The 27,710-nt window shown below is 37.3% G+C and overlaps 4 protein-coding genes across 6 annotated transcripts in view; 1 reads left to right on the forward strand and 3 right to left on the reverse strand.

Annotated features, from left to right (window-relative positions):
• The window catches only part of LOC108765388 (intron-binding protein aquarius), a 26,894-nt gene extending 2,085 nt beyond the window's left edge, over nt 1-24,809 (forward strand). The window contains exons 3-16 of the mRNA XM_018514082.1: nt 194-830; nt 2,238-2,416; nt 19,118-19,231; nt 19,522-19,625; nt 19,789-19,900; nt 19,994-20,207; nt 20,316-20,364; nt 20,441-20,676; nt 21,100-21,487; nt 21,841-22,089; nt 22,191-22,548; nt 22,620-22,876; nt 23,098-24,232; nt 24,308-24,809. Coding sequence (XP_018369584.1) covers nt 194-830; nt 2,238-2,416; nt 19,118-19,231; nt 19,522-19,625; nt 19,789-19,900; nt 19,994-20,207; nt 20,316-20,364; nt 20,441-20,676; nt 21,100-21,487; nt 21,841-22,089; nt 22,191-22,548; nt 22,620-22,876; nt 23,098-24,232; nt 24,308-24,544 — 4,269 coding nt within the window. The 3' untranslated portion in view covers nt 24,545-24,809. The remainder of the gene's footprint in view (nt 1-193; nt 831-2,237; nt 2,417-19,117; nt 19,232-19,521; nt 19,626-19,788; nt 19,901-19,993; nt 20,208-20,315; nt 20,365-20,440; nt 20,677-21,099; nt 21,488-21,840; nt 22,090-22,190; nt 22,549-22,619; nt 22,877-23,097; nt 24,233-24,307) is intronic.
• On the reverse strand, nt 2,543-6,173 carry mthl5 (G-protein coupled receptor Mth-like 5). Its single transcript, XM_018514141.1, has 2 exons — nt 4,918-6,173; nt 2,543-4,246 (listed from the first exon to the last, which is right to left on the reverse strand). Exons 1-2 carry the CDS (start codon nt 5,726-5,728, stop codon nt 3,594-3,596), a joined length of 1,464 nt encoding a protein of 487 aa, XP_018369643.1. The 5' UTR covers nt 5,729-6,173; the 3' UTR covers nt 2,543-3,593.
• LOC108765434 (G-protein coupled receptor Mth2) lies at nt 10,606-17,406 on the reverse strand. 2 transcript variants are annotated; one of them, XM_018514152.1, is made up of 7 exons: nt 16,466-17,406; nt 12,768-13,026; nt 12,076-12,383; nt 11,800-11,878; nt 11,514-11,674; nt 11,018-11,258; nt 10,606-10,932 (listed from the first exon to the last, which is right to left on the reverse strand). In XM_018514152.1, exons 1-7 carry the CDS (start codon nt 16,521-16,523, stop codon nt 10,734-10,736), a joined length of 1,305 nt encoding a protein of 434 aa, XP_018369654.1. In that variant the 5' UTR covers nt 16,524-17,406; the 3' UTR covers nt 10,606-10,733. The 2 variants fall into 2 exon arrangements, with proteins under 2 accessions (XP_018369654.1, XP_018369663.1); XM_018514161.1 differs by lacking the exon at nt 16,466-17,406 and having other exon boundaries at nt 12,076-12,372; nt 12,768-12,931.
• Nucleotides 24,499-27,506, reverse strand: LOC108765444 (uncharacterized). Of its 2 annotated transcripts, none has more exons than XM_018514182.1 (4): nt 27,314-27,506; nt 26,615-26,841; nt 24,824-25,735; nt 24,499-24,573 (listed from the first exon to the last, which is right to left on the reverse strand). In XM_018514182.1, the coding sequence occupies exons 1-3, from the start codon at nt 27,338-27,340 to the stop codon at nt 24,901-24,903; spliced, it is 1,089 nt and encodes a 362-aa protein (XP_018369684.1). In that variant the 5' UTR covers nt 27,341-27,506; the 3' UTR covers nt 24,499-24,573; nt 24,824-24,900. The 2 variants fall into 2 exon arrangements, with proteins under 2 accessions (XP_018369684.1, XP_018369675.1); XM_018514173.1 differs by having other exon boundaries at nt 27,305-27,505.
• Nucleotides 27,507-27,710: the final 204 nt, after the last annotated feature.

Genomic DNA, 27,710 nt, shown 5'->3' on the forward strand with positions numbered 1-27,710 from the left:
AAAGACTACAATATGGTATATATGCAAGTACATATATAGTATATATTAGTAATTCAAGATTGAATTATTTTAAAAAGCAACGAAGATCCAGCTTCGACCGTAATAGGCATTTAAATTTCTAGTATTGATTGTGTTTCTCACATATACGGTCTAAAAATAAAAATATTGTTTATGTGATTCTGTTGTTTTGTAGCTTGCGAATAAATACTGGGCACCACACACCACAAACACACATCTGGCGTTCAACTCGCAAGTAGTGGATGACATTTATGTACAGGAAATATGTGCGTCCAAGTTCTCTGTCCGGAGGATCATGATGCTAGAGTTCAGCCAGTACTTGGAGAATTTTCTCTGGTCAAATTACAAGGCAGAGAATGCCACGCGGGAGCACACCATGTCCATCGTCGTCATGGTGAATGAAAAATTTAGGGAGCGGGTGCAAGTGTGGGAGGCGTTTGAGAAGAATCCGGCAGAGTTCGCCGGATTTTTTCAAAATGTTCTCGAGGCGTGCTTGGAAGAAAGTATAATGGACTTCAATCTGAAGGAACAGACGGCGTTGATAGTATTCTTGAATCATTGCTTCAACTCTATGGAAGTATCTTTGGTTCGAGAAGAAGCCAAAAGGCTGGTGTCACTATCCATGTGGATCTCCTTGCAGCAAGGCAGACGAGAACTCGAATTTAGAAAGTATCCAAAATGGAGGAAGTATTGGAAAATTATAAGGAAAAAAGATAATCTCGAGCATAAAGAAAGACTCGAATGGGAACGTAAATTCTTGCACAAACTTATGATAAAATTTATGACGATATTGGAAACGATTCCTGCAGAAGGTATTTATGAGTATCTTTCTACATATTATCCAATTAAATTTTATATGTATTTTTAGAAAAATATATTTCTCGATTTTTTAAATAAAGCCAAAAAGGACCAGAATGCAAAAAGTGATTTCAGTCAAACTGACTGAAATCATGATATTTTGCAGTTTATAAGATCCTGATCAAAAGTCTATAAGCAAAATCATAAAAATAAATAGATTTTTCTATAGCACCATTTGAAAAAATTACCATTTTGAGTTTAATTAGACTAAAAAGTATTTTTATCTACAGTTTGTTTTTTTAATTGTATAAGCACTTAATATAACATTCTTTATCTATGGTATAATTTTTTAATTGTACTTGTGTTTAGGCATATACTTAAAGGAAAGTTGCCGATACTGACATAGGTCTCCTAAAGTAACACCCCCTTATTTTTCAGAAACTAGCTATTGCACTTTATTAATACTAATAAAATAATGATTTGTTTAGCTAATTAAAGAAGTACAAACTCATAATTCATATATTTGTGGCTTATTTTTATACCAAATCAGCTAAAAATCAATTCTATGAATCCAAGAAGAAAATTCTTACAGTGTTCTTTTGAAAATTGCGTAATTAAAATAATAGTGACTGTATTATTGATAATATTATGTCATTTTAAATGTTTATAGTTTCATAAATTAGTTTTCTTTACAGATTAGGATATATCTTTATTTATAAAATAGGAATGTTGGTATTATTACCTACTATGTCAGTTTTGGAGCGCATTTTGTCAGACGCTCATTTTTGCATAACTTACGAAATACTTAATTATTGCAAAATTGCAAACAGTATTATAAAAATTGCTTATACTATCTGATAGAAGATACTTTTTACTTTGTATTTATGTTTTTGAAGTTATATTTTTACCTTTTGTTTAAGAAATATTGTCTAAAAACAAAGTGGTATGTCGGTATCGGTGACCTTCTTCTATATATATCCAAACATAATAATGTCAAACATTAAATAGCCATTGACACAGATATTCACGTACCGACAAATATTTACATTACACCCATTCTATCCTTCTTTCTTGTACACACTGAGAAAAACCTACTTATAATTAGTAATGGAAACCAATATGATTAAATATGTATTTAACTTAACTGCATAGATGCTTATATAATGACAAAACAAATTGTAATATAAATAAGTTTTTTAGCAAAATTAGACCCAACATTTTAACTTTCAATGATGCTATAGTAAATATCTGTAGAAGCAATCAATATCTCATAAGCTACAAAACATATCATAGTTTCAACCAATTTGACTGAGATCCCTTTTTTCATATATTAGTGTGAGTCTGTTAACTAAATCTTGTTAGCAATAAAATTAAGAATTTCAAACTTATCTTCAATTAACAACTTTATATGGTTTTAATAGGACCTGTACTTCCGGACAAAGTGCGTTACTGCGAGAGATTTTTGGAGCTGGTCATCGACCTCGAGGCTTTACTTCCTACCAGACGTTTCTTCAATACTGTCATGGATGACAATCATCTGGTGGTGCGTTGTCAGTTATCTAATCTGCTGCATCGTCCAGAGGGAAGTTTGTTCGGACAGGTAAGTCGTCGCAAAATGTTTGCTAAATATGTTTGTTATCGTAAAATATATAAATAGGGCAGGTTAAATAATTTATAATCTACGATATTGATTCGAATATTCATTTAGCGAATTTAATATCTCTCTCGTACAAAAAATCGATTTACTATATAGATATAAATATTAAACACAAATACCGTTAAAAGTATAAGATCATTTGAGACTCGGTGACACATATTTTAATTATACTATGCAACACGCCCGCTGGCAAACTTGTCTGTAAATTAGCGATATTGCATAATATAATCGATTTTATACTTAGATTAAAATCTAAATCAGTACACTTGTGGCAACATGATACGCTATGAACATGGATAAATGCAAGATACTAGACGTGTTAAAATTGTGAAGTGATAAAAATGTTTCGATAAGCGTACATTTTTATAAGGCAAGAGATTGATTTCGTTTTAAGGCACGCATAATCACCAAACATGAAATACGAAAGACGTACGCAATTTTATCAGTGCCATCGTTTGTCGGCTCGAGCGCAATAATCAAAACGCATCATATATTTTTTATATGATGACACTATAAATTTTTTAATTTTATAAAATTTTTCAATGCCTCGTCGACTTTCCTGACTTTTCTTATATTCAACTTGCACATTAATTTGATTATTGCATCATTATTTACAATATATTGCTGCATTGTCCGATATTGTCTCCGACGTATATGTATCTTAATATATTCTTTTCTTGCACGTTTCATGTTTACTTCTCTAAAGTAACGCTGGTACGCGCATAATACTGTTTCCTTCTGAAATAGAGATATATCCACGCATTTTTCACACTTTCTAAAGAATATCTTTTGGTTTCAATATGTATGCGTATATATCTATGGTATATATGTCTGGTAAAATTTGCGCGTGAAAGATATACGTTTATGAGCTATGACTCTGAGATTATGATCGTACGATATAAAAAAGCACAAAGAATATATTCTCAGTATCTTCGAATATACTTGTACTTTAACGACTGTATGGAATGCTTCTCACGCTTCAAACATGTTATATGCATTCCTCTTCATTCTACGAGCGATGTGTGTTTTACTAATCGTGATTTAAACGCTATTGTCATCACTCAATCACGACTCGAATACAGCTCACGCTCGTAACACAAATAATTGTTCGTAAAGCGCTTTAATAACCCGCATTGATAGCTGTCATCTCCTCGCCCCAGTCGAGACCTTCGGTGTTGTCACCAGAGTCGCAGCAGTTGCACGTTTTCCCGAGTAGAAACGTGACTCTTCGCTGGCCGAATACACACACATAGAGAATGAGCAGTGCCTGCAGCAGATTCATGACGATATGGCAGTATATCAGAGCGTCGTACTTGAATTGCGAGAGCAGTAGCGAGAACCAGCCGGCGCTCATGATTGCGTAGAGAAAAACAAACATCCGAAAACTGTACTTCATTTTGTGATGAATACGGCCGTACGTGCTCATCCGCTTGATCCTGTTTGCAGTCGTCAGTATCAGACACAGATCGATCACGATGGTGAATGCGATGCACATGAATATCACGGAGAGTCCGAGCCAGCCTACAGTCTCCTGGGCGGGATAAGTCGTGCCACCTACAGTGGGCTTGTTCGTCTCGAGGGCGAAGTGCGCGAAGATCGCCGTGGCAGCTAAGCAGGCCGTCAAACCCCAGACCCAGGACGAGTAGTAACAGTACTTCCTGCCGTCGGTTACCCGCAGGAAAACGTTGCGCGACTTGAACGTGTTCCACACGTAGTAGCCCAAGGCGCCGAGCCAGAAGAAAGCGGCCATCAGAAAAACGTACATGATCGTGTCTGAAAAAAAAAGACGAAAATTATTTCAGTATTGTATTTCCTAGCACACATCCGGCCTGGAAATTTGTCCTGTAATTTGCTTTCGCAGCAGAAGGTCGTTCGAGCGGTCGCACTTATTAATTGGTCCTTCCGTCACGCGCTAAAATATGATTCATTCGAGTTTCTTTAGCCGCTCGGCTTCGCGTGTCTCGCAGATGGAACTAATGCACTTGAGATGAAAAGGATATGACCGTAAATTTCATTGCCTCGGCATGCAAGAGAAGATAACCCACGGTAATTTTATAAAATAATTTATATCAAGTCATGTCTCAACTTTGCTGAGTGTGCGATGCAGCAACAGTGCATCAATTACTGCATTGCTGCATTCTTAAGCGCAATAACTATTTTTGTGATAAATTTGAATTATCTAGATTTTTCTTTCTACAGAAAACGCTATTTCGTCAGAGAATTTAATTGAGCGTTATTAAATACGTCAGAGATAATCAGACATCGACACATCGGTTTCGTCACAGGAAAATATTACCGAGAATCATTTGCATCTCCCTGTTCCAAAAGGATTTCTCAAGAAGCCACGCGATCGCAGAATTGCGTGTGACTCAACCACACGAAAAAAATGATTTGTTGTTCTCGAAACTTTGTTAAGCGAAAGCAATCATAAACGATTCACGTACCGGCGATCAAGAAGCTGACGTGATTGCCGAACTCTGTAAATATCCTGACGGTAGAAGCACATTGGTTGACCATGAGACAGAAAGCCATGCTGGTGATGATGTTGCCGACGAGGTCGCGCAACTGTGGCAGCACGAAATAGACCACCGCGACGACCAGATAGCAAGCCATTGACACTGCGTGGAAGGCAGGATTGATGGCATGCTTCATTAGGTAGTTGGTATCGGTCCAGCGTACAGCAACATCCGGCACGCAAAGCATAGCGTACGTCGCCACCATCCGATCTCCGCTGAGCACAACTTTGTCGGCACAGTAATGCCCGAACGGATAGTCGTAGTGTATGCTCGCGTGTTCCTTATCGTCATCATAATCGTCATCGACATTCAACATCGCGATGCCGTAGACGCCGCGATTCTCATCCATGCCTTTTGTCAGATCAACAATATAATGGCGCAACACACCAGTCGGCAGGATCAACAGCCGATCTGGCCCAGATGGATAGTAGTACACATGCCACTGATGCTCGTCGGAGTCGCATCTGGGTCGTCCAATCTTCAACTCGTACCTGGGCCCAAGAGGAACGTATCCCGTTCTTGCCGCTGCGTCTCGCTCCTTCACGAACTCTGGTACCCAGTTGGTCTCATTGGTCTCCGACAGTGGTGTACACCGGTCGTCCACCAACAACTCCTCGAGCTCGCAACATTTGCCAATTCTCACTGTCGTGTCGGCGCTGGCGGGTCGCGTCTCGGCGTCGGCGAACACGTTCCTCGTCTCCCAAGCAACGATGAGCAGCAACACGATCCTTGGATACATGACGCCGAAACGCGCGCGGGTCTTTTCCTTAAGTTTGCATTCGCGGGGACTCGTTTGCACACACGTTCTTTCGCTTCCTCGCCGTCAAAAGTAAAGTAGAGTTACTGCCGCGTCCGTGTAGCCGATCGATCGTTTCATGAAGCGTTCATCCGTGATTCACTCAACTCATCGTGACGCATATCGTGCTTGCTTCGCCATACCTGGCTTCACCGCCAGTGCCTCTCGTTCCGCGGTTGGTTACTTACCTAGCTACCCCTGCCAGCGTCCGCCGCCATGACATTCCCGTTCTTCGCTGCATTGTACCTCCCTAGCCCCTCTGCGTCCCTCGACGGCCTCGACGGCCACAAGCGAGTTTACCTTCATTCCAGCTGCTCCAAAGACACAACGGCGCGCGTCAGCGCTGCGTTCACACGCGCCTTTGTGCGCTCCGTTTTCACTTTCGATGATACAATCTGAATTCTTGAATGTCTTAATTTTTAAAAAAATTCATAATATTGTGTAATAATCGTTATTTTGTCCTTTCTGTCTGTAAGATACACGCTTTTTCTTGTCATTTTGTTTTTTTTTTATCAGATTTATCATGGAGGAATTAATGTGCTTTCATTATATAGTTTTATACATAAAAAAATTTAATATATCTATTCTATTCTACACTCAGAGAAAAAGTAACTACAAAGGTCACACCTATAAGTATGTTTTTCTTTGAGTGAACTCTCACATTTATTATGAGATATATTTATTGAATATATAGAAGTACTAAATGAGACTTTTTTTAAACATGTGAGGCATTTGATATTTGATATAACAATTGGATATGTATCTATTTTATGTGTGCTTAAATTTAAACCCATACAAGTGTATTTGTCTGTCATCAGTGAGACAATATTAGTAATTTGAATCTCCGTTGAAAACGTCAAAGAATTATCGATAGCTATATCAATAAATAAATCACATATAGCACTAAATTATCGGATTTATTAAAAGAACTTTATTTATTAATGTAAGAACTGTTTAAGAAAGGGACAAGTCGTTTTAATCAGACTGATATTTGTCTTATCAGACAATATTGATTACTCGGAAAAATTACTCAAAACTTATATATTTTTTTAAACGATCTTATCTTATGAGATTATCCTTATCGAAATTATCATCACATTTAGCCTTTGGCATTGTCGATATAAAAGGGATTTCTCTCCGCGATACAAATCTTAATCTTATCTGTCAGAATTATCACAAGGTGAATTAGACAAAATACAAAGCATGACAAGAATATGATATTTCTCGCGAATACTGTCATAAGTATTAACGTATATAAGTTTGTGGTATTTGCATGAATTCGCAAATACGCAATCGCGCTCTTCGGCATCTTTTTCCTGTTTTCTTCTCGTTCCATCTTTGTATTATTGATTCGCTACTTGTTCTTTGAACGTCAATATGAAACCGCAATGGGGTACATAAAATACGTCATATATTCATATATTCTGAGGAAACATTGTATCACGGTCAAATGTTATACATGTGTATACCTATATATATTTAGAACTCAAATTAAAAAATGTCTTCAGTTTTCTTGGCGAGATGTTTGTATTATCACGTGAATGAAAATTAAGTATGCTGGAATATAAATGAAATCCAAATAAAAAGTATCCATTATCTAAATGCTATATTGTCTATTATCAACACTTATTCTTATTTGACACTTAAAGAAAGGATTTCACGAAATTCCTTGTGGGGTTTGTCGATTTAACAATGCTAAAAATAGATAGACCAATAATGATTCTTCTCAGAAAGATAAATAAGATCTTCCGGACTGTGAGTCTCAGTAATTTATACTGGCTTCTCCCCTTCTTGTCAGTCCACTCTCTTTACGGTCATTCTCAAGACGCACGCAGTGTGCGCTAACATGCTCTATTTACGCTTTCAATGAATTATATATGACAACGGCGCATCTCTCGCTTCTCTTTCGTTTCGTTGAACAATCGAGTCATTGTAAACTCACATATCAAGTGATATATATATTTACTTACGAGCCACTTACATAAAGAGACAATAACTGCATCTATCTATAGATTATTTTTTTTCTTTTCCCTTTTTCTCTCTAATTTTTTATAATTCACCTTTTGTTCAAATGGTCGTTCAATTACACACTCGTTCATTAATCACAGACACGTTATTTTATTATTGAGTCATTTTTATATAATTATAAAAACGAAGAAAAAAGCATAGACACGAAATTCTAACTATATCGAATGCATCTTTCTTCGCATAACGGCATGAATCAGTATTTCAAAGTCCAGTATAATATTTATCTTTTTAAAGCTGAAAATTATGAAAGCTTTAATAGGAATTATCATTTAATAAAAATTTTCTTTCTACGTAGCTTTGATAGAAATTTTTATCGTGAAAGAATTGCGTTTAAATAGCAATATCTATTGTGTATTTATAGACTGAGAAACAATATATGACACTTCTGCACGTTAACAAACATTTCATGAAAAATTTTTGTATTGTATCTTGCTTAGTTGAATGGTTGCATTCAATGACATCGATTGTCTCGGAATAATCTAATTTGCTTAACAAATTTCGTTTGTGTTGTTGGTACTAAGCATCTGTTTTAGTAGCAACAAGAATGCACCACACGAATCAGGTTTGTTGTACGCGGCATTATTTGATACATTTATAATGCTCTATTGGCGAAATGCAACACACATGCTTGCACAGGATATGGGACCACTTTTTATCCATGAATTCTTTAATCGATATAACATGGATATTGTTTAAATTAAGAGAATATGAATAATTGTTAATTAATTAAGAGAAATAAATCCACTTTCAGTGAAAGCAAATCTTGATATTTAAATATTCAGAGTGAATTTATATATCTGAGAAAAAAATGTTGTTGATTCAATTAAAGTCTATATTACAGGCTGTCACTAACATAAGTAATTAATTCATGTATATTTTTATTGACATAAAGGCCTTGATTATTGAAATAATAATTTATGCCTTTATGTCAATAAAAATATACATGAATTAATCACTTATTATGTTAGTGACAGCCCGGTAATATAGACTTTAATTGAATCAACAGCATTTTTTTCTCAGTGTACATATCCAATTCTGCAAACTGCGCACCGAAATCATTTTCGGTCTTGAAATGCTATCAGAACAGAGTAGTAATATCACGTATTAAATTGGTAAGCAATTTACTAATTTTTAATGCCACAAGTTATCCTTGACATTTTTAGTTTATTAAAGGATCAGCTTCGAACTAGTCAAAGAATCCACAAGTAAAGACCCTCTGAATCTGGCACGCTCTATACAATTTAAATTAATGAACGTATGTCGAAATGAATGACGCGCGGAATTAATGGAAGTGGGACAAGCGCACAGTTGTGTGTTTACAATATATTTAATGTGCCTGCGGCGACAATTTTAACAAACCTGTTGTCTAAACTTATTCACTGCGTGAATCAGATTTTTAGTAAGAGATACCCTGAATTGATGCGCACATGTTATGCTAATATACGCGAAGCTATTGTCTCGCCCACGTACGGTGAAAGTGTCCAGTTGCCTTCGGACTCGGAATACAAGCGACTTTTACATCGCAACTTATTATTGCTCACGATTACTTTGATAGCTTATGATAGCTTATGCCTTAATGTTCCACTGTTAGAGATTCGTTAAAATCATGATTGGATTCACTTGCGCAATGTTTTCACCGCACGCGAGATATCTCGTGTTGAAGATTCACGCGATACGTCATGCATAGTACTCGCGATTGTGGTTGATAGTGAGTTGGTAGTGGAGGTGAAACAACGAGTGAATGAGTCGGATTTACGCATTTTCGTAGGAAAACGTAGGAATGTGGGAATGAATGACGTTGTCGTCACGTTTCCGTGAGTGATTTAAACGAGAAACTGTAATTGAATCACGAGCGTGAAATGATATTATACACTGATGAGTAATTATCCTTCGTTATATTCTTTCCATGAGTTTTGCTCCACACACATACAGTAATTCGGTCCAACATTTACATAACGTTTACGGAGATTCTTATACAGTGTTTAATAATAATATATTCCATTACACTAGCTGTGAAAACAACACGTTTCACGACAATCGCATTTAAAACATACATTTGTATTACCTAACTCATTGTCACAGACAAATGTCGAATTTTATGTCGCTCTTATACTAGCGCTATATGAATAAAAGAATAGATGATAATAACGTATGTTAACAAGAGATAAAGTAATATTGTCAGTTATAAACTAAGCCACGAGTAATAATGGATTATCATAATTGAGACTATGTGAATATTCACATGTCTAATGAAAATATTTAGAAAATAAAATGTAACTACAAATGAATTATTTATAGAATTAAATTAATTAAAAATTTGACAATAGTCGCATTATCTATGTCCAATTGTATTAGGTATGGGAATAAGTTTCCGCCCATTAGAGAGATGTCGTTAGTAGCACTGCTTGTGTGTTTGATAAAACGGCAATACATGTATTTGAAAGGTGTGTGTTCAAGCTTTTGAGCCTAGTAGTTGATATTCATTCGAAGCGATTTGTTTGAACTAAGCTTTGAAACAAAAACAATAGGAATGGGACAATAGGCACGATAAGCTGATTCTGCTACGTGACAACGCTATGTATGTCGGCCCTTTCTGGAGAGCGATTCAATTCTTATGAAAATATCAAAAAATGGCTTGATAAATGGATCGCTTCAAAAGAACCAGATTTCTTCCTTCGAGGAATCTGTTTATTACCTGAAAGGTGGGGGAAAGTTGTCGCTTCTGATGGAGCATACTTTGAATGAACTTACTTTGTATTATTTTGTTTAAATAAATACATCTTTTTCATTAAAAAAAGGACGGAAACTTATTCCCATATCCAATAGATAATTTACAAATAAATCATTGGATTGTCTTTCTGTAGGCAATATTTCTCACATTTAACCCGCGTCATGATTCTGAAAAAAAAATCAGAGTGCCTTAGCCTTGTTGAGATAGCTCGAGCTCCTCGGGAAGTACCGCTTCGCACTCCTCGTCTTCGTATGCGGCCCAGGATTTTGGGAAAGCGATACCGCACAGTCGCTTCTTCGCCAATAATTTTCGCACCCTTTTCCGCGTCGCAACGAGAAGCAGGAATATGATGAATCCTTGCAGACCGTTCAACAGATCCGTCGGTATCCTAACGAAAAAGAACGCTTATGGATGATTTTACTAGTAATTGATAGACATTGATGCAGAGACAGGATGTTTTAACGATTGCTTACCAGAACTCATCCATTCTCGATCCAATAGCGAATGATAACAATTCAAAGATCCAGGTAATACCCATGACGAGCACCAATTTAATATATAGCAGGCACTTAAATCGCATGATTCGCAACTTGCTTCCCGTGTACTCGCGATATTGATGCCACAAACGCCAGCTGGTCATTCCAAGATAGAGCATGTTTAATATTAACAAAACAGCGACCGGCCCGTAAAAGTACGCCCACGTCTCTGTAGCGCCTGTGAAGTAATAGACACGAAATAATCACATTTCATCCTACATCAGAAGAACTGATGAACGACGTTTAAACTGCTAAGTAGGTGCACTGGCAAAATTACACAGTGATTGAAGTGGCTTTGGAGCTTCCAACAGAAGAAAAAGTGGCTTTGATGCACCTACTTAAGGGTTGAATCATATTTCAACAATGTTGAAGCAGCAAAGTCACCTGCTGAATTTTTTTAAATCAGAAATAGGAATATTTCTTCGAAACTTACCGCTAAACCAACAGGTATATTCGCCAAAACCAGGTCGCAAGTGATTTCCGGACATATGGTGTGTCGTCAGTGCGGCGATCAAGAAACACATTGGACCGCCCCATCCCCACACGCAATAAGCGTAGAAAAGCGATTGTTCCTTTATCTTGAAGCTCTTAAACCTGTACAGATTATTAAATTTTAAAGGTATATGCGAACTGTAAAATATCTATTATTTTTTAAAGACGACTGTTACAATGTTTCATGTAACGGTGTTTCTCAGATGATTTATTCGCTTAGCACTTACCACACGCATCGCCATACGTTGAAGGCCACGATGTTCAGCCAGAAAAACGCAGACATGAAGGCGAAATATAATATAAATCCTAAAATGCAGATGTATGGATTGGATAACAATAAAAAATCAAAAGGACGAGAATTGAAGCAAAAGATGAATGAGAGACTATTTTTACCAGGCAATTTTTAAAAATATTTTTATGTCCAAGTTTGTGATAAATTTCTTTATATCACAATTCAATAATTATATTCATATAATTAGATGTATAATTATATATATATATACCGAGAGAAACACAGATGATATAATCATCGTCGTCCATATTCGGTCGTAAGTGTTGAATGGAGAGGACGGTGTAGCTGACCGCCAGAGTTGTGACAGCGGCCATCATCGCCTTGTCCTGCAGCTCTCGCAATTCCGGCAAAATAACATAAATCGCCAGAGTGGCGATCAGAAAGATCGCCGAAATGATGCTGACGACACAGATCAGCATGTTCTTCCACATCTTCGACACGCCATCATCTATCAGCTCATGCTCAAAGCACACCAGGGCAATCTCGCTACCATTCTGCACCGATTTGGCTACGCAGAATCTAATGAATAAAAGGATCCATTACATAAAAATCGCAGCCGTGAACTAGGCACGGATACTTGTCCATCCATTATAGATTATTTGAACACAACACTGCGTAGGACTATTGCACAATAATAACTTGTCATAATAAAGCATCGAGATACTACGTGAGCTCAGAAAATTTCTGAATACCAGGATTTTCCTCAACATTCAGTTGTGTGTGTGTGTGAGTGTGTGTGTGTGTGTGTGTGTGTGTGCGCGCGCGCGCGCGCGCGCGTGTGTGTGTGTGTGTGTGTTTCTTTCTCTCTCTTTTTCTATTTCTTCTTCCGTGTATGATAAATTAGTTCTTCACAGATAAACGCAATCGGTAAATAAACTCACGCCATAGTTGCGGAGATTCTACCTGTCAAGCGGGATTTTCTCATAGTCGATGTCTGGCAGTAACCAAGCGGTGCCCTCCTCATAGATAACAGTAAAGTTGTCATGTTTGCTCTGCTGAGGATCCATCAGGAAGATGCTCGAACAGTCTAGACGGATTTTTGTGCCGTCAGAGCAATTGGACGTACGTTGCCATATCGTTCCCTCTGGACAGCATGATACGTTAACGGATAAACTCGGGGAGATCAAACTCGCGAACAGGCAGAACCACAGCAACCAGAGACCTGTAAAACGTCGCATTTTGATTGTTCAGGCGCAGATGCAACATGCAGTCGACTCAACTCTTCTGTGAAGAGACACGCTTGCCAAGAAGATGTAGCTTAAAATACACTGTTATGTACAGTTCAGCAATAAGAAATGACATTTACAAATGCGAAACTGTGACAAAGAATTTTTTTTTTCCAGGTCAATTTCTTGGAAAGATAACAATATTTGTCCAATAACAATCTTATTATTGTAAATGCTTTCGTATATGCGAAGGTATTTTTTTAAGCATGATCTCTTCTACGAGATATCTTATTTCTATAATATTGCACGTTAATGACGGGTTTAGTATACTAAGATAATATTTTTTAATAGCGCTCCTAAATGCAACGTATTGCGCGTTCTAACACAAAATACGTAACGCGTGAGTTTCCGCATGCGTCACACAAGGGTCGGCCTGATATCAAAACATTTTTTTATCGGTGATACTAGACCCGGTGTTATCACATGAGTTATCCGGGGGTTATAAGATTTTCAACGGAAAATAAAACGAGATTCTTTATAGATCGGGAAAATCGAGCTTGATACGACACTATACGTCCTGTGGCTCCGTTTGTGTATATCGACATCCTTCCTGAAGGAAACAAGATGAGAAACGAGCACATGATCCGATCCGGAGAATGCAGTAAGAGATGTAATGGAAAGAACGATAGAAATGGTACCGGTAACCCAGTTTAGTGCTAATGGCAGATGTACGATATGATACAATCGCTGCGAAAGAAGGAGGGACGGCACTCTTAACTGTTAACACTTTATTAACAGCGTTGGACTACATAGCACGTGCGTGCGTGTGTACCGGACGCATATGTGTACATTCTAAATTTCTTGCAGTGAAATCTTACTCCAAGAGAGTGAAAATGTTTCACCCTTAAAAAAAAATAAAAATATTTCTTCTTGAAAAAAGAGTCAAGATTGTCACTCTTTTTTAAGAAGTGAAATATTTTCACTTTTTTTCAAGAATGATTGTAAATTTTCACTTTGTTGGAGTGAGATTTTACTGTAAGAAATTTAGAGTGTCTGCAAGTATATCCTGTCACGATGTTTGATGGCGTTTTCATTTTTGATATTTTTTAGGGGTGTGCCATGCTGAAACGGCATGAAATTCAGAGAGCGCAAATTGATGTAGCGAATAATTTTCATTCTATTAAAATTACTGTGTATCATATCGTCGTATTGCAAAAAAATAAATACCGCATAAATTAAATACCGCGTAAATTTTTTATTATGTTAATGTCTTCATTATTATTATCGATATAATGTTAATCCTTTCACGAAATAAAAAGTATTATTTAATTTTGACAATATATATATATATATATATATTTATATTTTTTATTTATAATGATATATCTCGGTCTCGCAATCTCCGCCGGATATTATTTTTGCAAAACGACTTAGCGTCGTTAACGTATATATTCTTTTGCTTTCTCTCTCTACTATTTGAGTTTTCTGGTATGATCTTCTGACCCGATCATAACCGTCTCGCCACGATAAACATCGAGATTATAATTTTATGAACAAGATACTTCCTATATCGCAAATCATCAACAGAATCTATAAACGCGTTTTACAACACGTTTTAAGAGTAATAATCGTCGAATATTATTGTCATGTAACTTCTCGGAAAAACTTGATATTAAAAATAATTTTTACTTTTCAGTAAATCGTGAGATTAACTATTAGCACAGACGTCACCTCCTTGCCGCCAATGCGCCGCTGCAGGGACGACTTAATTAAAGCGATGTAAACGCCGTCCATGTTTAATTAGATACAATTGCCATATTACGTATAATGAGCGAGCGGAATAAACAATTGTCGCTTTTATGCCTCACGTGTTGTCCTTATCATATCGCGTATGTAAACATACGAAAAAAGGAAAAGTATTACATTGATAAATTTTCCGCTGCTCATAACTATAATAAAATTTATGTAAAACAAAAACGGGGACAATACAAGCGTGGGGTTTTTTACGATAGTGCAAGAATAAGTAACGGGTAAGATATTCGAATGAGGCTAACAATAAGACGCGTGACGTTCGTTCGCTTGAGATATTTTATTCCATTAACAGAAAACGCACACAAACGAAAGCTCTTGATAATCGAAACAGTTTGCTTAATGTACTCTATATCTCCACATCAAATTAGTTTTACGAAATATCACGATAAAGTATTAATCTCGTCATCTACATTTATTTATAGAGAAGGTTGCGACTTTTTCACAATAATGTACAGTGCGCTTATCTTGATATTAGTTCTTAACGACTCTAAGCGGATTTATGTTTTCCAAGTAACAACGAAATATTTCTCCCAAGACACACGTGCACGTATGATGTATGCATTAATATTGATTGCGAATTGATTATCTAGTAATAATTCTCTTTAGTACAGCCGTTTCCTTGTTCGGAAAACACTGACGATAGATTGCAATTGATTTTTTTATCGATAATCACGATATTTCTTATAATCATGCATTGTATAACGGTCCGGTTTTGATAATTGATAAATTAATTGAATATCGATTTCGAACGAGTGTTCTATCGCTAGGATTATATTAGCTGTAAACGAATGATTGCAATTCTATGTAGATGAATTTGCATTGTAGAACACCAATGAACTATATTTTATGATTTTACGTAAATACATTTTTTAATATATTCATATTAAAAAATGAAAATATATAACCCGCAATTAATAGAATAATAGATGCTGTTTATATTGGTGAACTAAAACAAAATTACACTTACATTTAGTAATGTGACTGGTTGATGAAATTAACTTCGTAAATAAAGCAAGCTGCACAATAAGTGTGAGTGCAAGTGTACAATAATTCGCAAATAACATTGCCTCTGTTTCAATTCGGAGAGATTCCGGCTTCATGTGCACGTTTGTCAATAACTGCAATATTAGCACTCGTGTCTAAGATAAACAATTTTCGTCCAATATCACCCGACCTTCCCCTAAGTTTCTGATGATGAAGTAAATGACAGAAAACAACATGATCACGAGACGCGTGTTTATAAAATAAGGAGAATAAATGATTATTTAAATCATAAAATGCGAAGCATGAATGATTTTTGAATATTTAATCCTACTTGACGAAACTACGATATTTTAGATGAGAAGAAAACTTTAGAATGTGTGTGTGTGATCTTTTTCACGCTGGAAGATTTTCATAGCGAAGCTTTAAAGAATGGAATATAACTATTTATGTAACAAATTCGAAGCGGAAAATGATTTTGCAATGACAGTTTAATTAATTTATGATCAACTTGATTAGCTTGATGATCGATGCAGAGAAAACCGGTTTACAGGAGGTTTCTGTGAAAACATCGTGCAAGGAGTAGAGTTAGACGCATAAAGACGAGGAAGCGGACACTCAAGTTTAGTTTACGAAGCTGACCTCTGATTGATGACGTGCTCAGCTGCCTGCCATAAATCACGTCGGACAACGACATCATCTCGCTCTCGTTACCGCATTTCCTGATTCCTCGATGTACAAAGCGAGTCTGCTTCTCGCCGATATAGATAGCTAAGTTGGGCGACGCCAAAGAAGCTGTCGGCAACGCGAACTTCAAAATGTTCTCCAAGGGAAGAATCACTTGTTTGGCGCGACACACACGACTAGGGTCAACGGACTGGCAGGCCACACTGGCGTTTGTCACGGAAGAAACGATTGCGTTTGCTTTCTGTAGTTCTTATGAAAAATTCCTCAGCAATTGAATGACAAGATCCACGATTTCGATACTACTGATTGCTTCTGTCGCGATTTTCCGCAAATACCTTCCTGTCAACGTGCTTCTTCCTTCCTCCCTTAAGTTGCTACAAACGTGAGAAGCATGAGAAGAAGATTCCAACGACCTTATCGGCTTCTTATCACTCGACCTTCGCTTTTACTCGAAAACTGATGAAAAAGGTAGTTTCCTATTTGCTCAGAATGATCCAGACAGGATGCATGCACGTTATCGAAATCACGAGAAAAGCCCTCGACGCGTGTCACGTGCTTTTACAGAGAAGTCTACGTGTTTTGATGGCCGATACGGTTGGATCCTGATAAGCGATTGGAGTAATGAGTCGCGTTGGAGCTCACGTTGTTGCGCTGCGAGCGAAACTGAACGTGACGGTAGACTGTTCTCCGGAGCTTACCAACGATGTGGAGACGGTTGAGATAGCGCCAATCCTCTCCCACTTTTGAATGGACTCGTGCAGTGTGACCAAGCTGCGTATTTGTTTCTTTTCCTTTCCAGCCTTTTTCCTCACGTAGAACCTTTCGACTCCCTCGAGGACATTGGCTAGATCAAAACAATGATTCGCTGATACGTCAGATTTCTTTTCAAGTGCGTTGATTCGCAAATACGGATGCGATCGTGAAAGCTGTTGAGGAAGGGATGATACGAGAAAGAAAATATGCTGTAAAAAGATACACATCTAATTAATTAAGAAGAGAGGAAAAGGAATTGTGGGCATTGCGTGGTATCGTAGTGTTTACGAACGTCACGCTGCATGATTATTCTGGTAGAGAAACGTGTTGGAAAAGTGTAATACCGTTATGCATTCAATATCTTTTTTATACACAGAAATTAAAATGCTGATGATACATGCACCCGTAAACGCACATGCATCCGTGAACTACTCTGAAAGTTTATCTTCTGAGCTATTGTATTATACGCACATGCGAACGAAGGCCGCGGTGAAACGATAGGAAATTCTGATAATTACGATGATTAATTACTATTCATATACTACTCATTAACGTTCAGTACGATACTTCCTTTAAACTGCGGTCGGTTAATCGCATTCGAAGAGTCGTTTGATATCTGGAACATGCAAACGAGTAACGAACCATATTAATTGGCACGCTCGTGGCTTATTAAGCATACTATTAGGTGAATTGATTAATCTATCAATCTTGAAAGTTGTTCAAAGAATATGATAGATGCTATTACTTATAATGTAATGGGAAATACCTAAAATCTATTAAGAGAGAGAGAGAGAGATATTAAAAACCTTATATATACAATAATAATAATTATATATAATGTTTAATAAATTTATAAATGTAATAAGTCATTATTATTATATGTTACATATAATAATAATTTTGTGTGTGTGTGTGTGTGTGTGTGTGTGTGTGTGTGTAATAATACATTTCGTACGTAAACAATAGAAAATATAGGGTGTTTTAAATGAGAACTGTGTATCTTCAGAACTTCTCAGATAGAGTCTTAAATCCATCTTCTTAAAAATATAAAGCAAATATGTAGTCTACATTTTTTTATAAAGTTACAAATTTAAAAAGATTAAAAATATTTTTTAAACTATGAATGAAATGTATGGGAAATAAACATTCATTCTTCGTCAAAGGAAATTTAAATTTCTCTGGAGGATAGAAGAGGAGGAAACCTCTCCGTCGCGAGAAAAACGATTAACGTGCCTACGGCCAGTCCTTTCGTCGACTATGACGTCAAAGTACGATTATAAATACAACGATTCTGTTGATTCTGATTTTATATCACATATAGGAATAGCCATGTATCTCCATAAAACGAAAACCATACTCTTCTCGTAACTTATCTTATCCTTATTGTTATGGATTTTCGATTTACTAAGGGTCCAGTATTTAATTTGAATTAAGGGTCCAATAGTTGTTTTCTTGAGGATAAAGGAAGCATTACTTTTTTCTTTAATGTGCTCACGAAATATACCAAGAAAAGATATGCTATAATGTACGCTCGATCGTACCAGATCGAGCAGATCGAGTACAAACAATAATCGGAATTAATCCGACAAAGTTGAGAAAATAATAAGTCTTTTTGGCAAAAATTTGATTTAACACACTATAAACTAAAATATAAACTACAAAAACATTAAATCTTTTAAATTAGAACTATTGATAAATTTTATTAAGCATTTAGCAGCATTAATATTTAATTTAGCAATAATATAGTTTAATGAAAGGGAGAAAACAAGTTAAATAAAAAATGAAGGGTTTAATTAGCTCCCTCCTTTATAACGCTATAAGGCTTGATTATCTTTACTTCGCTTTTAATTGCAGCTTTTAGAAATGCTCAAGTTCTATGCCCGTTTCGAGATCAGCGAGGAAACTGGCAATCCCTTGACGGATCACGACATGACGGAGTTGCATTACACTAAAATTACGTCTCTACAGGTACATAAGAATTTCCATCACTATTTAAAAAATGATTTTGTATACGCGAATAATTTTTTAAATATGTAAAATAATAAGCAAATCCTTGATTTTTATATCATGTATGTATTTTACTTTTAACAAGTTGTGTGATTTTTCCAAACCGGTTGTTGATGTACTATCGTAAAACAAGAATTTTAATTATGATTAATCCTATTAGTTGCGTCATCAATACTGATATGCATGGATATTATATACAATAAATGCTTGAAATCTTGAGATTAACATTATTAACTTTTATTACTCTATAGAATGCGGTTTTTGCGAAATTTCCGGATCTAAGAAGCTTCGCATTGGCTAACGTAGCCAGTGTCGACGTCAGAGATGCTTTGTATAAACATTTTGGTTCACTCAGGTAAGTTTTGCATTTAATAAGATTATCCTAAAAAATACGTAAGGTATTAACTTTGAAAATAATATTGCGAAATAATTTATTAGAAGAGAATAATTATATTGATGTATAAAATCATGTGAAGCACTAGCTTCGTTGAATCGTTACAAATAATTTTTTTTTTCAGTCAAGAAAAATTGAGATCTATCGCGAGTTACTTGAATTTAGTACCGCCCACGGAGCGAGAAAAGGACGAGAATTGGTATCGCCTGGATATAGACTTTTTGCGTGAATTGCTGGTGGGTGTAAAAAAAAAGAAATATTGAGAGACCGCGAGAGATTTTATCCAGCAGGGCCAGTCTGAATTCAGAGAGCATGCATTTTAATTTCAGATATCGCGACACGAGCGTAGGCGATCGCAGCTTGAAGAGTTGAATGAGATGCCCCTTTATCCGACCGAGAACATCATATGGAACGAGAGCATCGTCCCGACTGAATATTTTTCTGGCGAGGGCTGTCTGGCTTTGCCAAAATTGAACTTGCAGTTCCTCACGTTGCACGATTATCTTCTACGAAACTTTAATTTATTCCGTTTAGAATCTACATGTACGTATAAAAAAAGTAAAAAAAAATGGAAACGGCGTTATTCATTGTTGTTTCTAAATTTATGATTAAATACATATATCAGTCATTAAATATTATCGTTGTTTGCAGACGAGATACGACAAGACATTGAGGATGCCGTGAGCAGACTGAGTCCTTGGTACGTTAAATCAACGTGTTACCTTCTCTTTTCGCAAAAGTAAAAGTAATAATATTTCTTCTTTCTTCACTTGTAGGCGGGCAGAGGACGGCGGTGTCTACTTTGGTGGATGGGCCAGAATGGCACAACCTATTACGCAATTTGCGGTGGTCGAGGTGGCTAAGCCTAATGTCGGCGAAAACAGGCCATCGAGAGTTCGTGCCGATGTGACCATAAATCTTAGCGTTCGTAAGGAAATTAAATCCGAATGGGAAAATCTTCGTAAGCACGACGTGTGCTTTCTTATCACAGTTAAGCCGCCGAATCCTATCGGTAAGTTAAGATGGATATTAAAAAGAATAATTTGAAACTGTTTTATAAATAAGAATCAATTACCTACAGAAAAATATGCTGACATACATAATATATTAATAATGTGTAATGTTAATTAATGACTTGCTATAATAATAGATAAATTAATTATCTTATTATAAAAAAAAACTATCATAATTGCAAAATGTATTTGTAAAGATAAATTATTTCGTTAGAAAAACAGTAAAGATTTTTCCATTTTATTACCAATAAAACACGTTTTATTACTATCAAATAACGATTATGTCAGCGAAGCTTAGTCGCTTTCGTACACAGTAACAGTACTGATTTTGCTTCAACAATAAAATTTTTTTTATTATAATAGCCCCGTATAATAATAATAATATAGATCAGAATTCTCAGATAATTGTCGTATTGTCGCAGGTACTAAATACAGTCATAAACTCCCCTTCGTGCCACAAGTGGGTTTAACGACGGTGCGAGGATGCGAAGTCGAGGGTATGCTCGACTCGAACGGTAGAGTGATAGAGGATGGCCCTGAACCGAGGCCGATTTTGCCGGGTGATTCGCGCACTTATAGAGTGTGGCTGGACTGTAATCAATATCGAATCGATATGGACAACGCTAGTCATGGCGGTGAAGACGTATACGAGGGATTTAATATCATAATGAGGCGTAAACCTAAGGAGAACAACTTCAAAGCTGTGTTAGAGACTATAAGGGAGCTCATGAATACTGAATGCGTTGTGCCCGATTGGTTGCACGACATAATCCTTGGATACGGCGATCCGGGTGCAGCATGCTATTCTAGGTAATCTCTATCTATTATCTATCTCTATACATACCAATAATAAAGCTAATAGTGTATTTCTTGTTTGATTGCTTGGAACGGCATCGATTGTAAACGGATGAACAAATCTGTCTAAGATTTTAATAGATATATTCCTTTTATAATTTAGTAGATATATTCTTCTGTAATTATACTCTTCTGCAGTTATTCCGTCAGTATCTTCCAAGTAATAATTATTTATCTTAATTATTTGTTTGAAAAATAAATTAACATTTTTGTAATAGTTTGCACAATTTATATTCGTAATAATCTAACAAAATTTATTAAATCTGTAATCTTTATAATTGAACACTAAAAAATGTTTGATGCAATAGAATGCCAGATGAAATTGCAACGATAGACTTCAACGATACGTTCCTCGATATCGATCATCTACGAGCCAGTTTTCCTCAGTACGAGACCAAAACGAATCCGGAGGACGAAGGAAATCTGGTGCGGCCGTTCCAGATAATTTTCGAGGATGTCCTCGCAAAGCACAACAATGATTCGATCAAGAAGGTTATTACAGTTAAACCACACGTGCCGCCCAGTAGAGGTCCATACAGAGCGAACGAACCGAAAAAGTATTCACTTTGTTTAGTATTCACTTTGTTGCGTAGTGTATTAATAGCATGTTGAAACGTGTTATTTTTTGAACGGAGAAAAACATATTGCTACGTTGCAGAAATCAGATTCCCTTTACGCCAACACAAGTCGAAGCTATACGAGCTGGAATGCAGCCAGGTCTAACGCTGGTCGTCGGCCCACCTGGTACCGGCAAAACGGACGTCGCTGTACAGATTATCTCGAATCTATATCACAATTTTCCCTATCAGAGAACGCTGATCGTAACACATTCCAATCAAGCGCTTAATCAATTGTTCGAGAAAATAATGGCCCTTGATATCGACGAACGGCATCTGTTGCGTCTCGGTCACGGAGAGGAGGCTTTGGAGACGGAAAAGGATTTCAGTCGCTACGGTAGAGTCAATTACGTTCTTGCCAAACGTTTGGATTTGCTCTTGGAAGTTCAAAGATTACAGGTATTTATCTTTTAAATTGTCAGTACTGCTTGATATTATGTCAAGTTGTTACAATATATTTCTTTTTTCAGGAATCTTTGAATGTAAAGGGCGATGTCGCGTACACGTGCGAAACGGCGGGTTACTTCTTTATGTATCAAGTGTCCACGAGATGGAACCGTTTTCAGGCCAAAGTCAAGCAAAGACAGCACACAAGTGAGAAATCCGATTTATCTTCTATAATTGATGAAGAGTTCCCCTTCCACAAGTTCTTCGATAACGCTCCTCAGCCGCTTTTCAAGCGAAATTCATATGAAGAAGACCTCAAGATTGCGTGCAGTTGTTTTAGGTAAAAAGCGTACATTAAACTCTTAAGCCTTGTTAGAAATCGTTTTGAAATCTTGAACGGAGAAAAAATTAACAAATAACATTTGAACAATTTAGCTATTTGATCAATGTGATTGGTCAATTCTTTCTCCGAGATTTCGGAAGGATTTCTAGCATCGTGAATACAACACTTTATAAGATGAATAATTATAACTGCTTCTCATATCGATATCTTCTATGCAGATACATTGAGAGGATATTCACGCAATTGGACGAGTTCCGTGCTTTCGAATTACTGCGATCGGGTCTCGACAGATCGAAGTACTTACTCGTGAAGGAGGCCAAAGTAATTGCTATGACCTGTACGCATGCAGCGCTTAAACGTCGCGAGCTTGTTGACATGGGTTTCAAATACGACAATATTCTTATGGAGGAGTCCGCGCAGATTTTGGAAATAGAAACTTTCATACCGTTGCTACTACAAAATCCCCAAGACGGATATAATCGCCTAAAACGTTGGATAATGATAGGGGACCATCATCAGCTGCCGCCGGTCATCAAAAACATGGCCTTTCAGAAATACTCGAACATGGAACAATCGCTGTTCGCGAGATTCGTAAGACTGGGCGTACCCACCGTCGATCTCGACGGCCAAGGTCGCGCCAGACCCAGCATTTGTAATCTCTACAACTGGAGGTATAAGAAACTGGGTAATTTGGCGCATGTAGAGCGAAGTCCCGAGTATCTGGTAGCAAACGCCGGTTTCCTGTACGACTTCCAACTAGTGAACGTCGAAGACTTCAACGGCGTCGGCGAGAGCGAGCCTAGTGCTTACTTCTATCAGAATCTCGCTGAAGCCGAATATTGCGTCGCGGTGTTCATGTACATGCGTCTGCTAGGATATCCGGCGGACAAGATCAGTATCCTGACTACGTATAACGGACAGAAGCATCTAATAAGGGATGTAATAAACATTCGGTGCGCAAACAACCCTCTGATAGGCCGGCCGAACAAAGTAACAACTGTTGACAAGTACCAAGGTCAGCAAAACGATTACATCTTGCTATCTCTGGTTAAGACGCGCGCCGTTGGTCACTTGAGGGACGCGAGGCGTTTAGTGGTGGCGATGTCTCGTGCTCGTCTCGGTCTCTATGTCTTCGCTCGCGTATCTCTCTTCAAGAACTGTTTTGAACTGACACCAGCGTTCAACCAATTGATGCAGAGACCGTTGAAACTACAACTACTGCCACAGGAACTCTATCCCACCGAGCGACCCAACGATACTGTGTTCTCAACTGTCCCGATGGAGATCGAGGATATGCCGCACATGGCTAAGTTTGTTTACGATTATTACATGGAGAAAGTCAGCGGAATGAAGGTAATTTCTACTTGTAAATTGATTTACGTACATTGTTTCTTCATTATAATAATTATATTTCTTTGTCATTTTCAGGAGTCGCAAAAGATGTGGCAGAAACCGGGAACCATGCAGACAATGGGCAGTCCGACGCATAAGGTTTCCGTTCATCCAGGTGCCGATGATGATACTGATGACGAAGAGGAACTCAATCAAGATAACATTGAAATGAAATCTAAGGAAGAATCCAAGGAAGAAATGGCAGGAAACAAATACGAACCTATAAAGAATTTGGTGGAAGATCCTCCAAGCGAGGCCGAAGATAACCGCTAAGTGACTCCATGATGTATCTATGCACAAAACTGATACAAGACATTAGGAAATTGGCATTTCGGAAGTAGAATAATCAATTTTATAGTATGGAAATAAGACAGCTAGTTCGCGCCAATTTCAAGCTATCGTAAATGACATTCGTTAATAATTAATTCATCGATATCATTGTACTTAGCAAGAATAGGTATTTTATTACGGATATCACTATACAATAATGTAATATATAGTCTTATATATCGAGTTAAGATAAATTATACTTTTTACAGACGTCAGTCGTACCAAAATCTATTTTCTCTCCTTGCAAAACTTTCTTTAGTCGCTTACGGCCACGTTTGAGCACTTCACACGTATGTATCTCACGAGAAAAGATTCATCTTTTTCTTGTCTACTACCCCTTTTCGACGAGCCTCTAATTTCTGCAGTTTCGACTTCTCTTGCTTGCTCGAAGTTTTTTTCGAGTCATTGGACACGCTTCGTCGTACGCTCGAGGGCACATAACTATCGTCGAACTTCATTAATTTGCTCGGGAATTTGAAGTCAGGCTCATACTCTTCTATAGAGGGGTTGAGACCCTTGGAATTAGGCACGTACTCTTCGAAAACGCTGTCGGGTATCTCTGTGGTGGCGCATGGCTCGTAAATCTCGTAATTTGTCTCCAGTTTCTTAACGGAGTTCGGTACGTAACTCACGTTTTCTGCGACGAGGCTTTTACCTTCGCACAGAGTCGGCGTGTATTCGTTCAACGTTAATCGCATATTCTCCAATGCGCTTTTCCGACTGGGAATGTATTTGAAGTCCGAACACGATTTCTTTGTCTTCGGTGCGTCCGGGATGTATTCCTCCAACGGCGCGTTCTCTAAATCTTCGAAGAGCGTGTATGTCGAACACTTTTTCCTCTTCAGGTCTTTCTGCTCCTTCACGGTAACGCTCGGAGTCTCAGTCTTTTTCAGGGTAGTCTGCACCAATTTCTTCGATGTCTTCTTCAATCGATCGATTTTTGTCAACGTTTGAATGGGAGATTTTTCTTGTTTCATTCGTTTCGTTGTGTCCTTCGTTTTCACTTTACTCTTCTTCAAAGTCTTTTCACCAAGTTCTCGCTTCACCGGTTTCTTCCGGGCTGGTGACACGTGTACCTTGATCGTGAGTAAAGACGGCATGCCACTTGTGTTTTCTGGATGTTCGAAAGTGTACCTGTTAAACGAAATTCGCGAGTTATTATTATTATTATTATATACATATTCGTATATATATATGTATAAATTCCTGATTGCGATAGAATAACGATTCGTAATCTTACAGAATATTGTTTTTATATGTAACAAACTCAACTTATCATCGACTTTTAAGAAATGCATACCTATTTTTAATATTAAACTGTTATAAAAATGTTTTATTCAGACAAGATACACATCATGAATATAAGATTGAATTCTGATTAACTTAATTAATGACGTTATTCAACTGGCAGAATTATTTCCAATGAGTTTTTAATTCACTGTTATCTCCATCTTTTTTCCCACGCGCTAAACAATAAAAACAATTAACAATCCTATCCTATAATCAATCAAACATAGGTCATCATTCGATAAATTAATCATCGATAAAGTATGGATGTAACTAGGATTTTATTTGTCTGGGGAAAGACCAAATCAGAGTTGAGACTTTTGAACCTGGAAAGGATAAGTATGTGGACTATTGGATTGTTTGTTTTATATTATTTTTAATTAATTACTAGCAAGTAAATCGCGAAGCACACATATTTAATTTATTAATTTACTTTATTTTTCTCAAAAAAGTAAGCTGAATTCTCCAACTTAAAAAACTTAAATTTATAATAGTTATTATTATAGTCGTCTTGGATTTTTTTTAATCTTTCAATTCTGTCTTCTTTTTCAAAATTAATTTGTGAATATTCATTAAGCATTAGAAGAAAATAAACAGTAAGTTGAATTTAAATTAAAATTAAACTTACATTTTTTGTTGGAATCAGGCCTTAATTGATCCAATCAATTCGCTAAAAAAAGTCAATCGAAAGTTCTTGAATGACAATAAAAATGATTGCATTCTTACGTGACTTCCAACTGACGAGTCAACTTTCTCCATTCGCATCCCCGTTCTTCACGATGCGATCCATCATCCTGGCGGCCGTTTCGCAGAACCGCTCGCTCCAATATCTTATAGAGAGCCGCCCAGTCCTCAACTTGCAGCCACTTGTTCGTGATGACCTTCTGATTCTTGATCTCCACCGTTCTTTCCTGTACGGTGACCACGGCAGTCGCCAGGCAATCGTCCGAGACCTGCGAACACGTTGCGATACCGATATAAGCAATAAGCTCTATACAAATCGCTGCGTGTTCGTTCCAGAAAATTAATGAGACGTTCTGTTAACTCGCGATGATTAAAACGAGCGAATTGTGATGACACTATCTCCTATCTTCGATCGTTCAAAGGGTGAATCGTACGTTCTATCGTTCACTTATTATAGGCAATATTTCACGACGGTTTGGAGAAAAGGAGACGAGAGGAAAATCACTCCTGGTCTGTTTTCTGTTCCTGCACTAGACTGCACTAGAAGTCTCTTTCTCGCTTTTAACAAATATCAAATATATACCTATTTCACTTTAAGTTCCAAAAGTATACACTAGTTCAGTCACAGAAAACAGACCTCATATCGCCCGGTTTTCGCAACAGATGTTTAACAGACGCGCGCGCGCGCGGCGCGCTTGACAACCAGCTGTTGTCAGCTGTTGCACGCGATACCTTGATCACCTCCAGATACTGGCCGTCCCGGAACATGTTCGCGCTCGACACGCTCGGATCCGGAGCGTTACGCCTCCACCGCCTCACGTGGTGGTCGACCGCGCGATGTAGTAATCAAGGTTGTCTCCCACGGCCGACGACGAGCTGTTGAGCTGACGTCCATGGTGGAAGAAAACAGGCGAGTCGATGCGCGTAACGGCAATATGGAGCAATCAGCTAGCCAATCAAATTTGGGTCCTAAATAGTAGCGCAATATTCAAATACAACATTGATAAAGTGTAAATTAAATCATTCAAAGACATTTCCTCTTCCAACTAAAGTAGTGTTTATTTAATTTTCCCTCAAAACGTTATACAAAACATTATCACAAAATTGCGTTACTTTACTCAATTTAAGTGTTACCATA

The sequence above is a fragment of the Trachymyrmex cornetzi genome, unplaced genomic scaffold (assembly GCF_001594075.2).
Source record: "Trachymyrmex cornetzi isolate Tcor2-1 unplaced genomic scaffold, Tcor1.1 scaffold117, whole genome shotgun sequence".
NCBI classification, from domain to species: Eukaryota; Metazoa; Arthropoda; class Insecta; order Hymenoptera; family Formicidae; genus Trachymyrmex; species Trachymyrmex cornetzi.

Bases quoted from the DNA above. Each gene is read 5' to 3' on its own strand.
- mthl5 (XM_018514141.1), bottom strand. From the start codon at position 5,728: ATGTATCCAAGGATCGTGTTGCTGCTCATCGTTGCTTGGGAGACGAGG. The intron at 4,247-4,917 runs GTACGTGAATCG...TTTTTTTTTCAG, and splicing joins CGTCAGCTTCTTGATCGCCG to ACACGATCATGTACGTTTTT.
- LOC108765434 (XM_018514152.1), bottom strand. From the start codon at position 16,523: ATGATGTCGTTGTCCGACGTGATTTATGGCAGGCAGCTGAGCACGTCA. The intron at 13,027-16,465 runs GTCAGCTTCGTA...GACGTTTTACAG, and splicing joins GAGCACGTCATCAATCAGAG to GTCTCTGGTTGCTGTGGTTC. The intron at 11,259-11,513 runs GTAAGTTTCGAA...ATTACTTCACAG, and splicing joins ATATACCTGTTGGTTTAGCG to GCGCTACAGAGACGTGGGCG.
- LOC108765444 (XM_018514173.1), bottom strand. From the start codon at position 27,340: ATGTTCCGGGACGGCCAGTATCTGGAGGTGATCAAG. The intron at 26,842-27,304 runs GTATCGCGTGCA...ACGTGTTCGCAG, and splicing joins AGTATCTGGAGGTGATCAAG to GTCTCGGACGATTGCCTGGC. The intron at 25,736-26,614 runs GTAAGAATGCAA...TTCGTTTAACAG, and splicing joins ACTCGTCAGTTGGAAGTCAC to GTACACTTTCGAACATCCAG.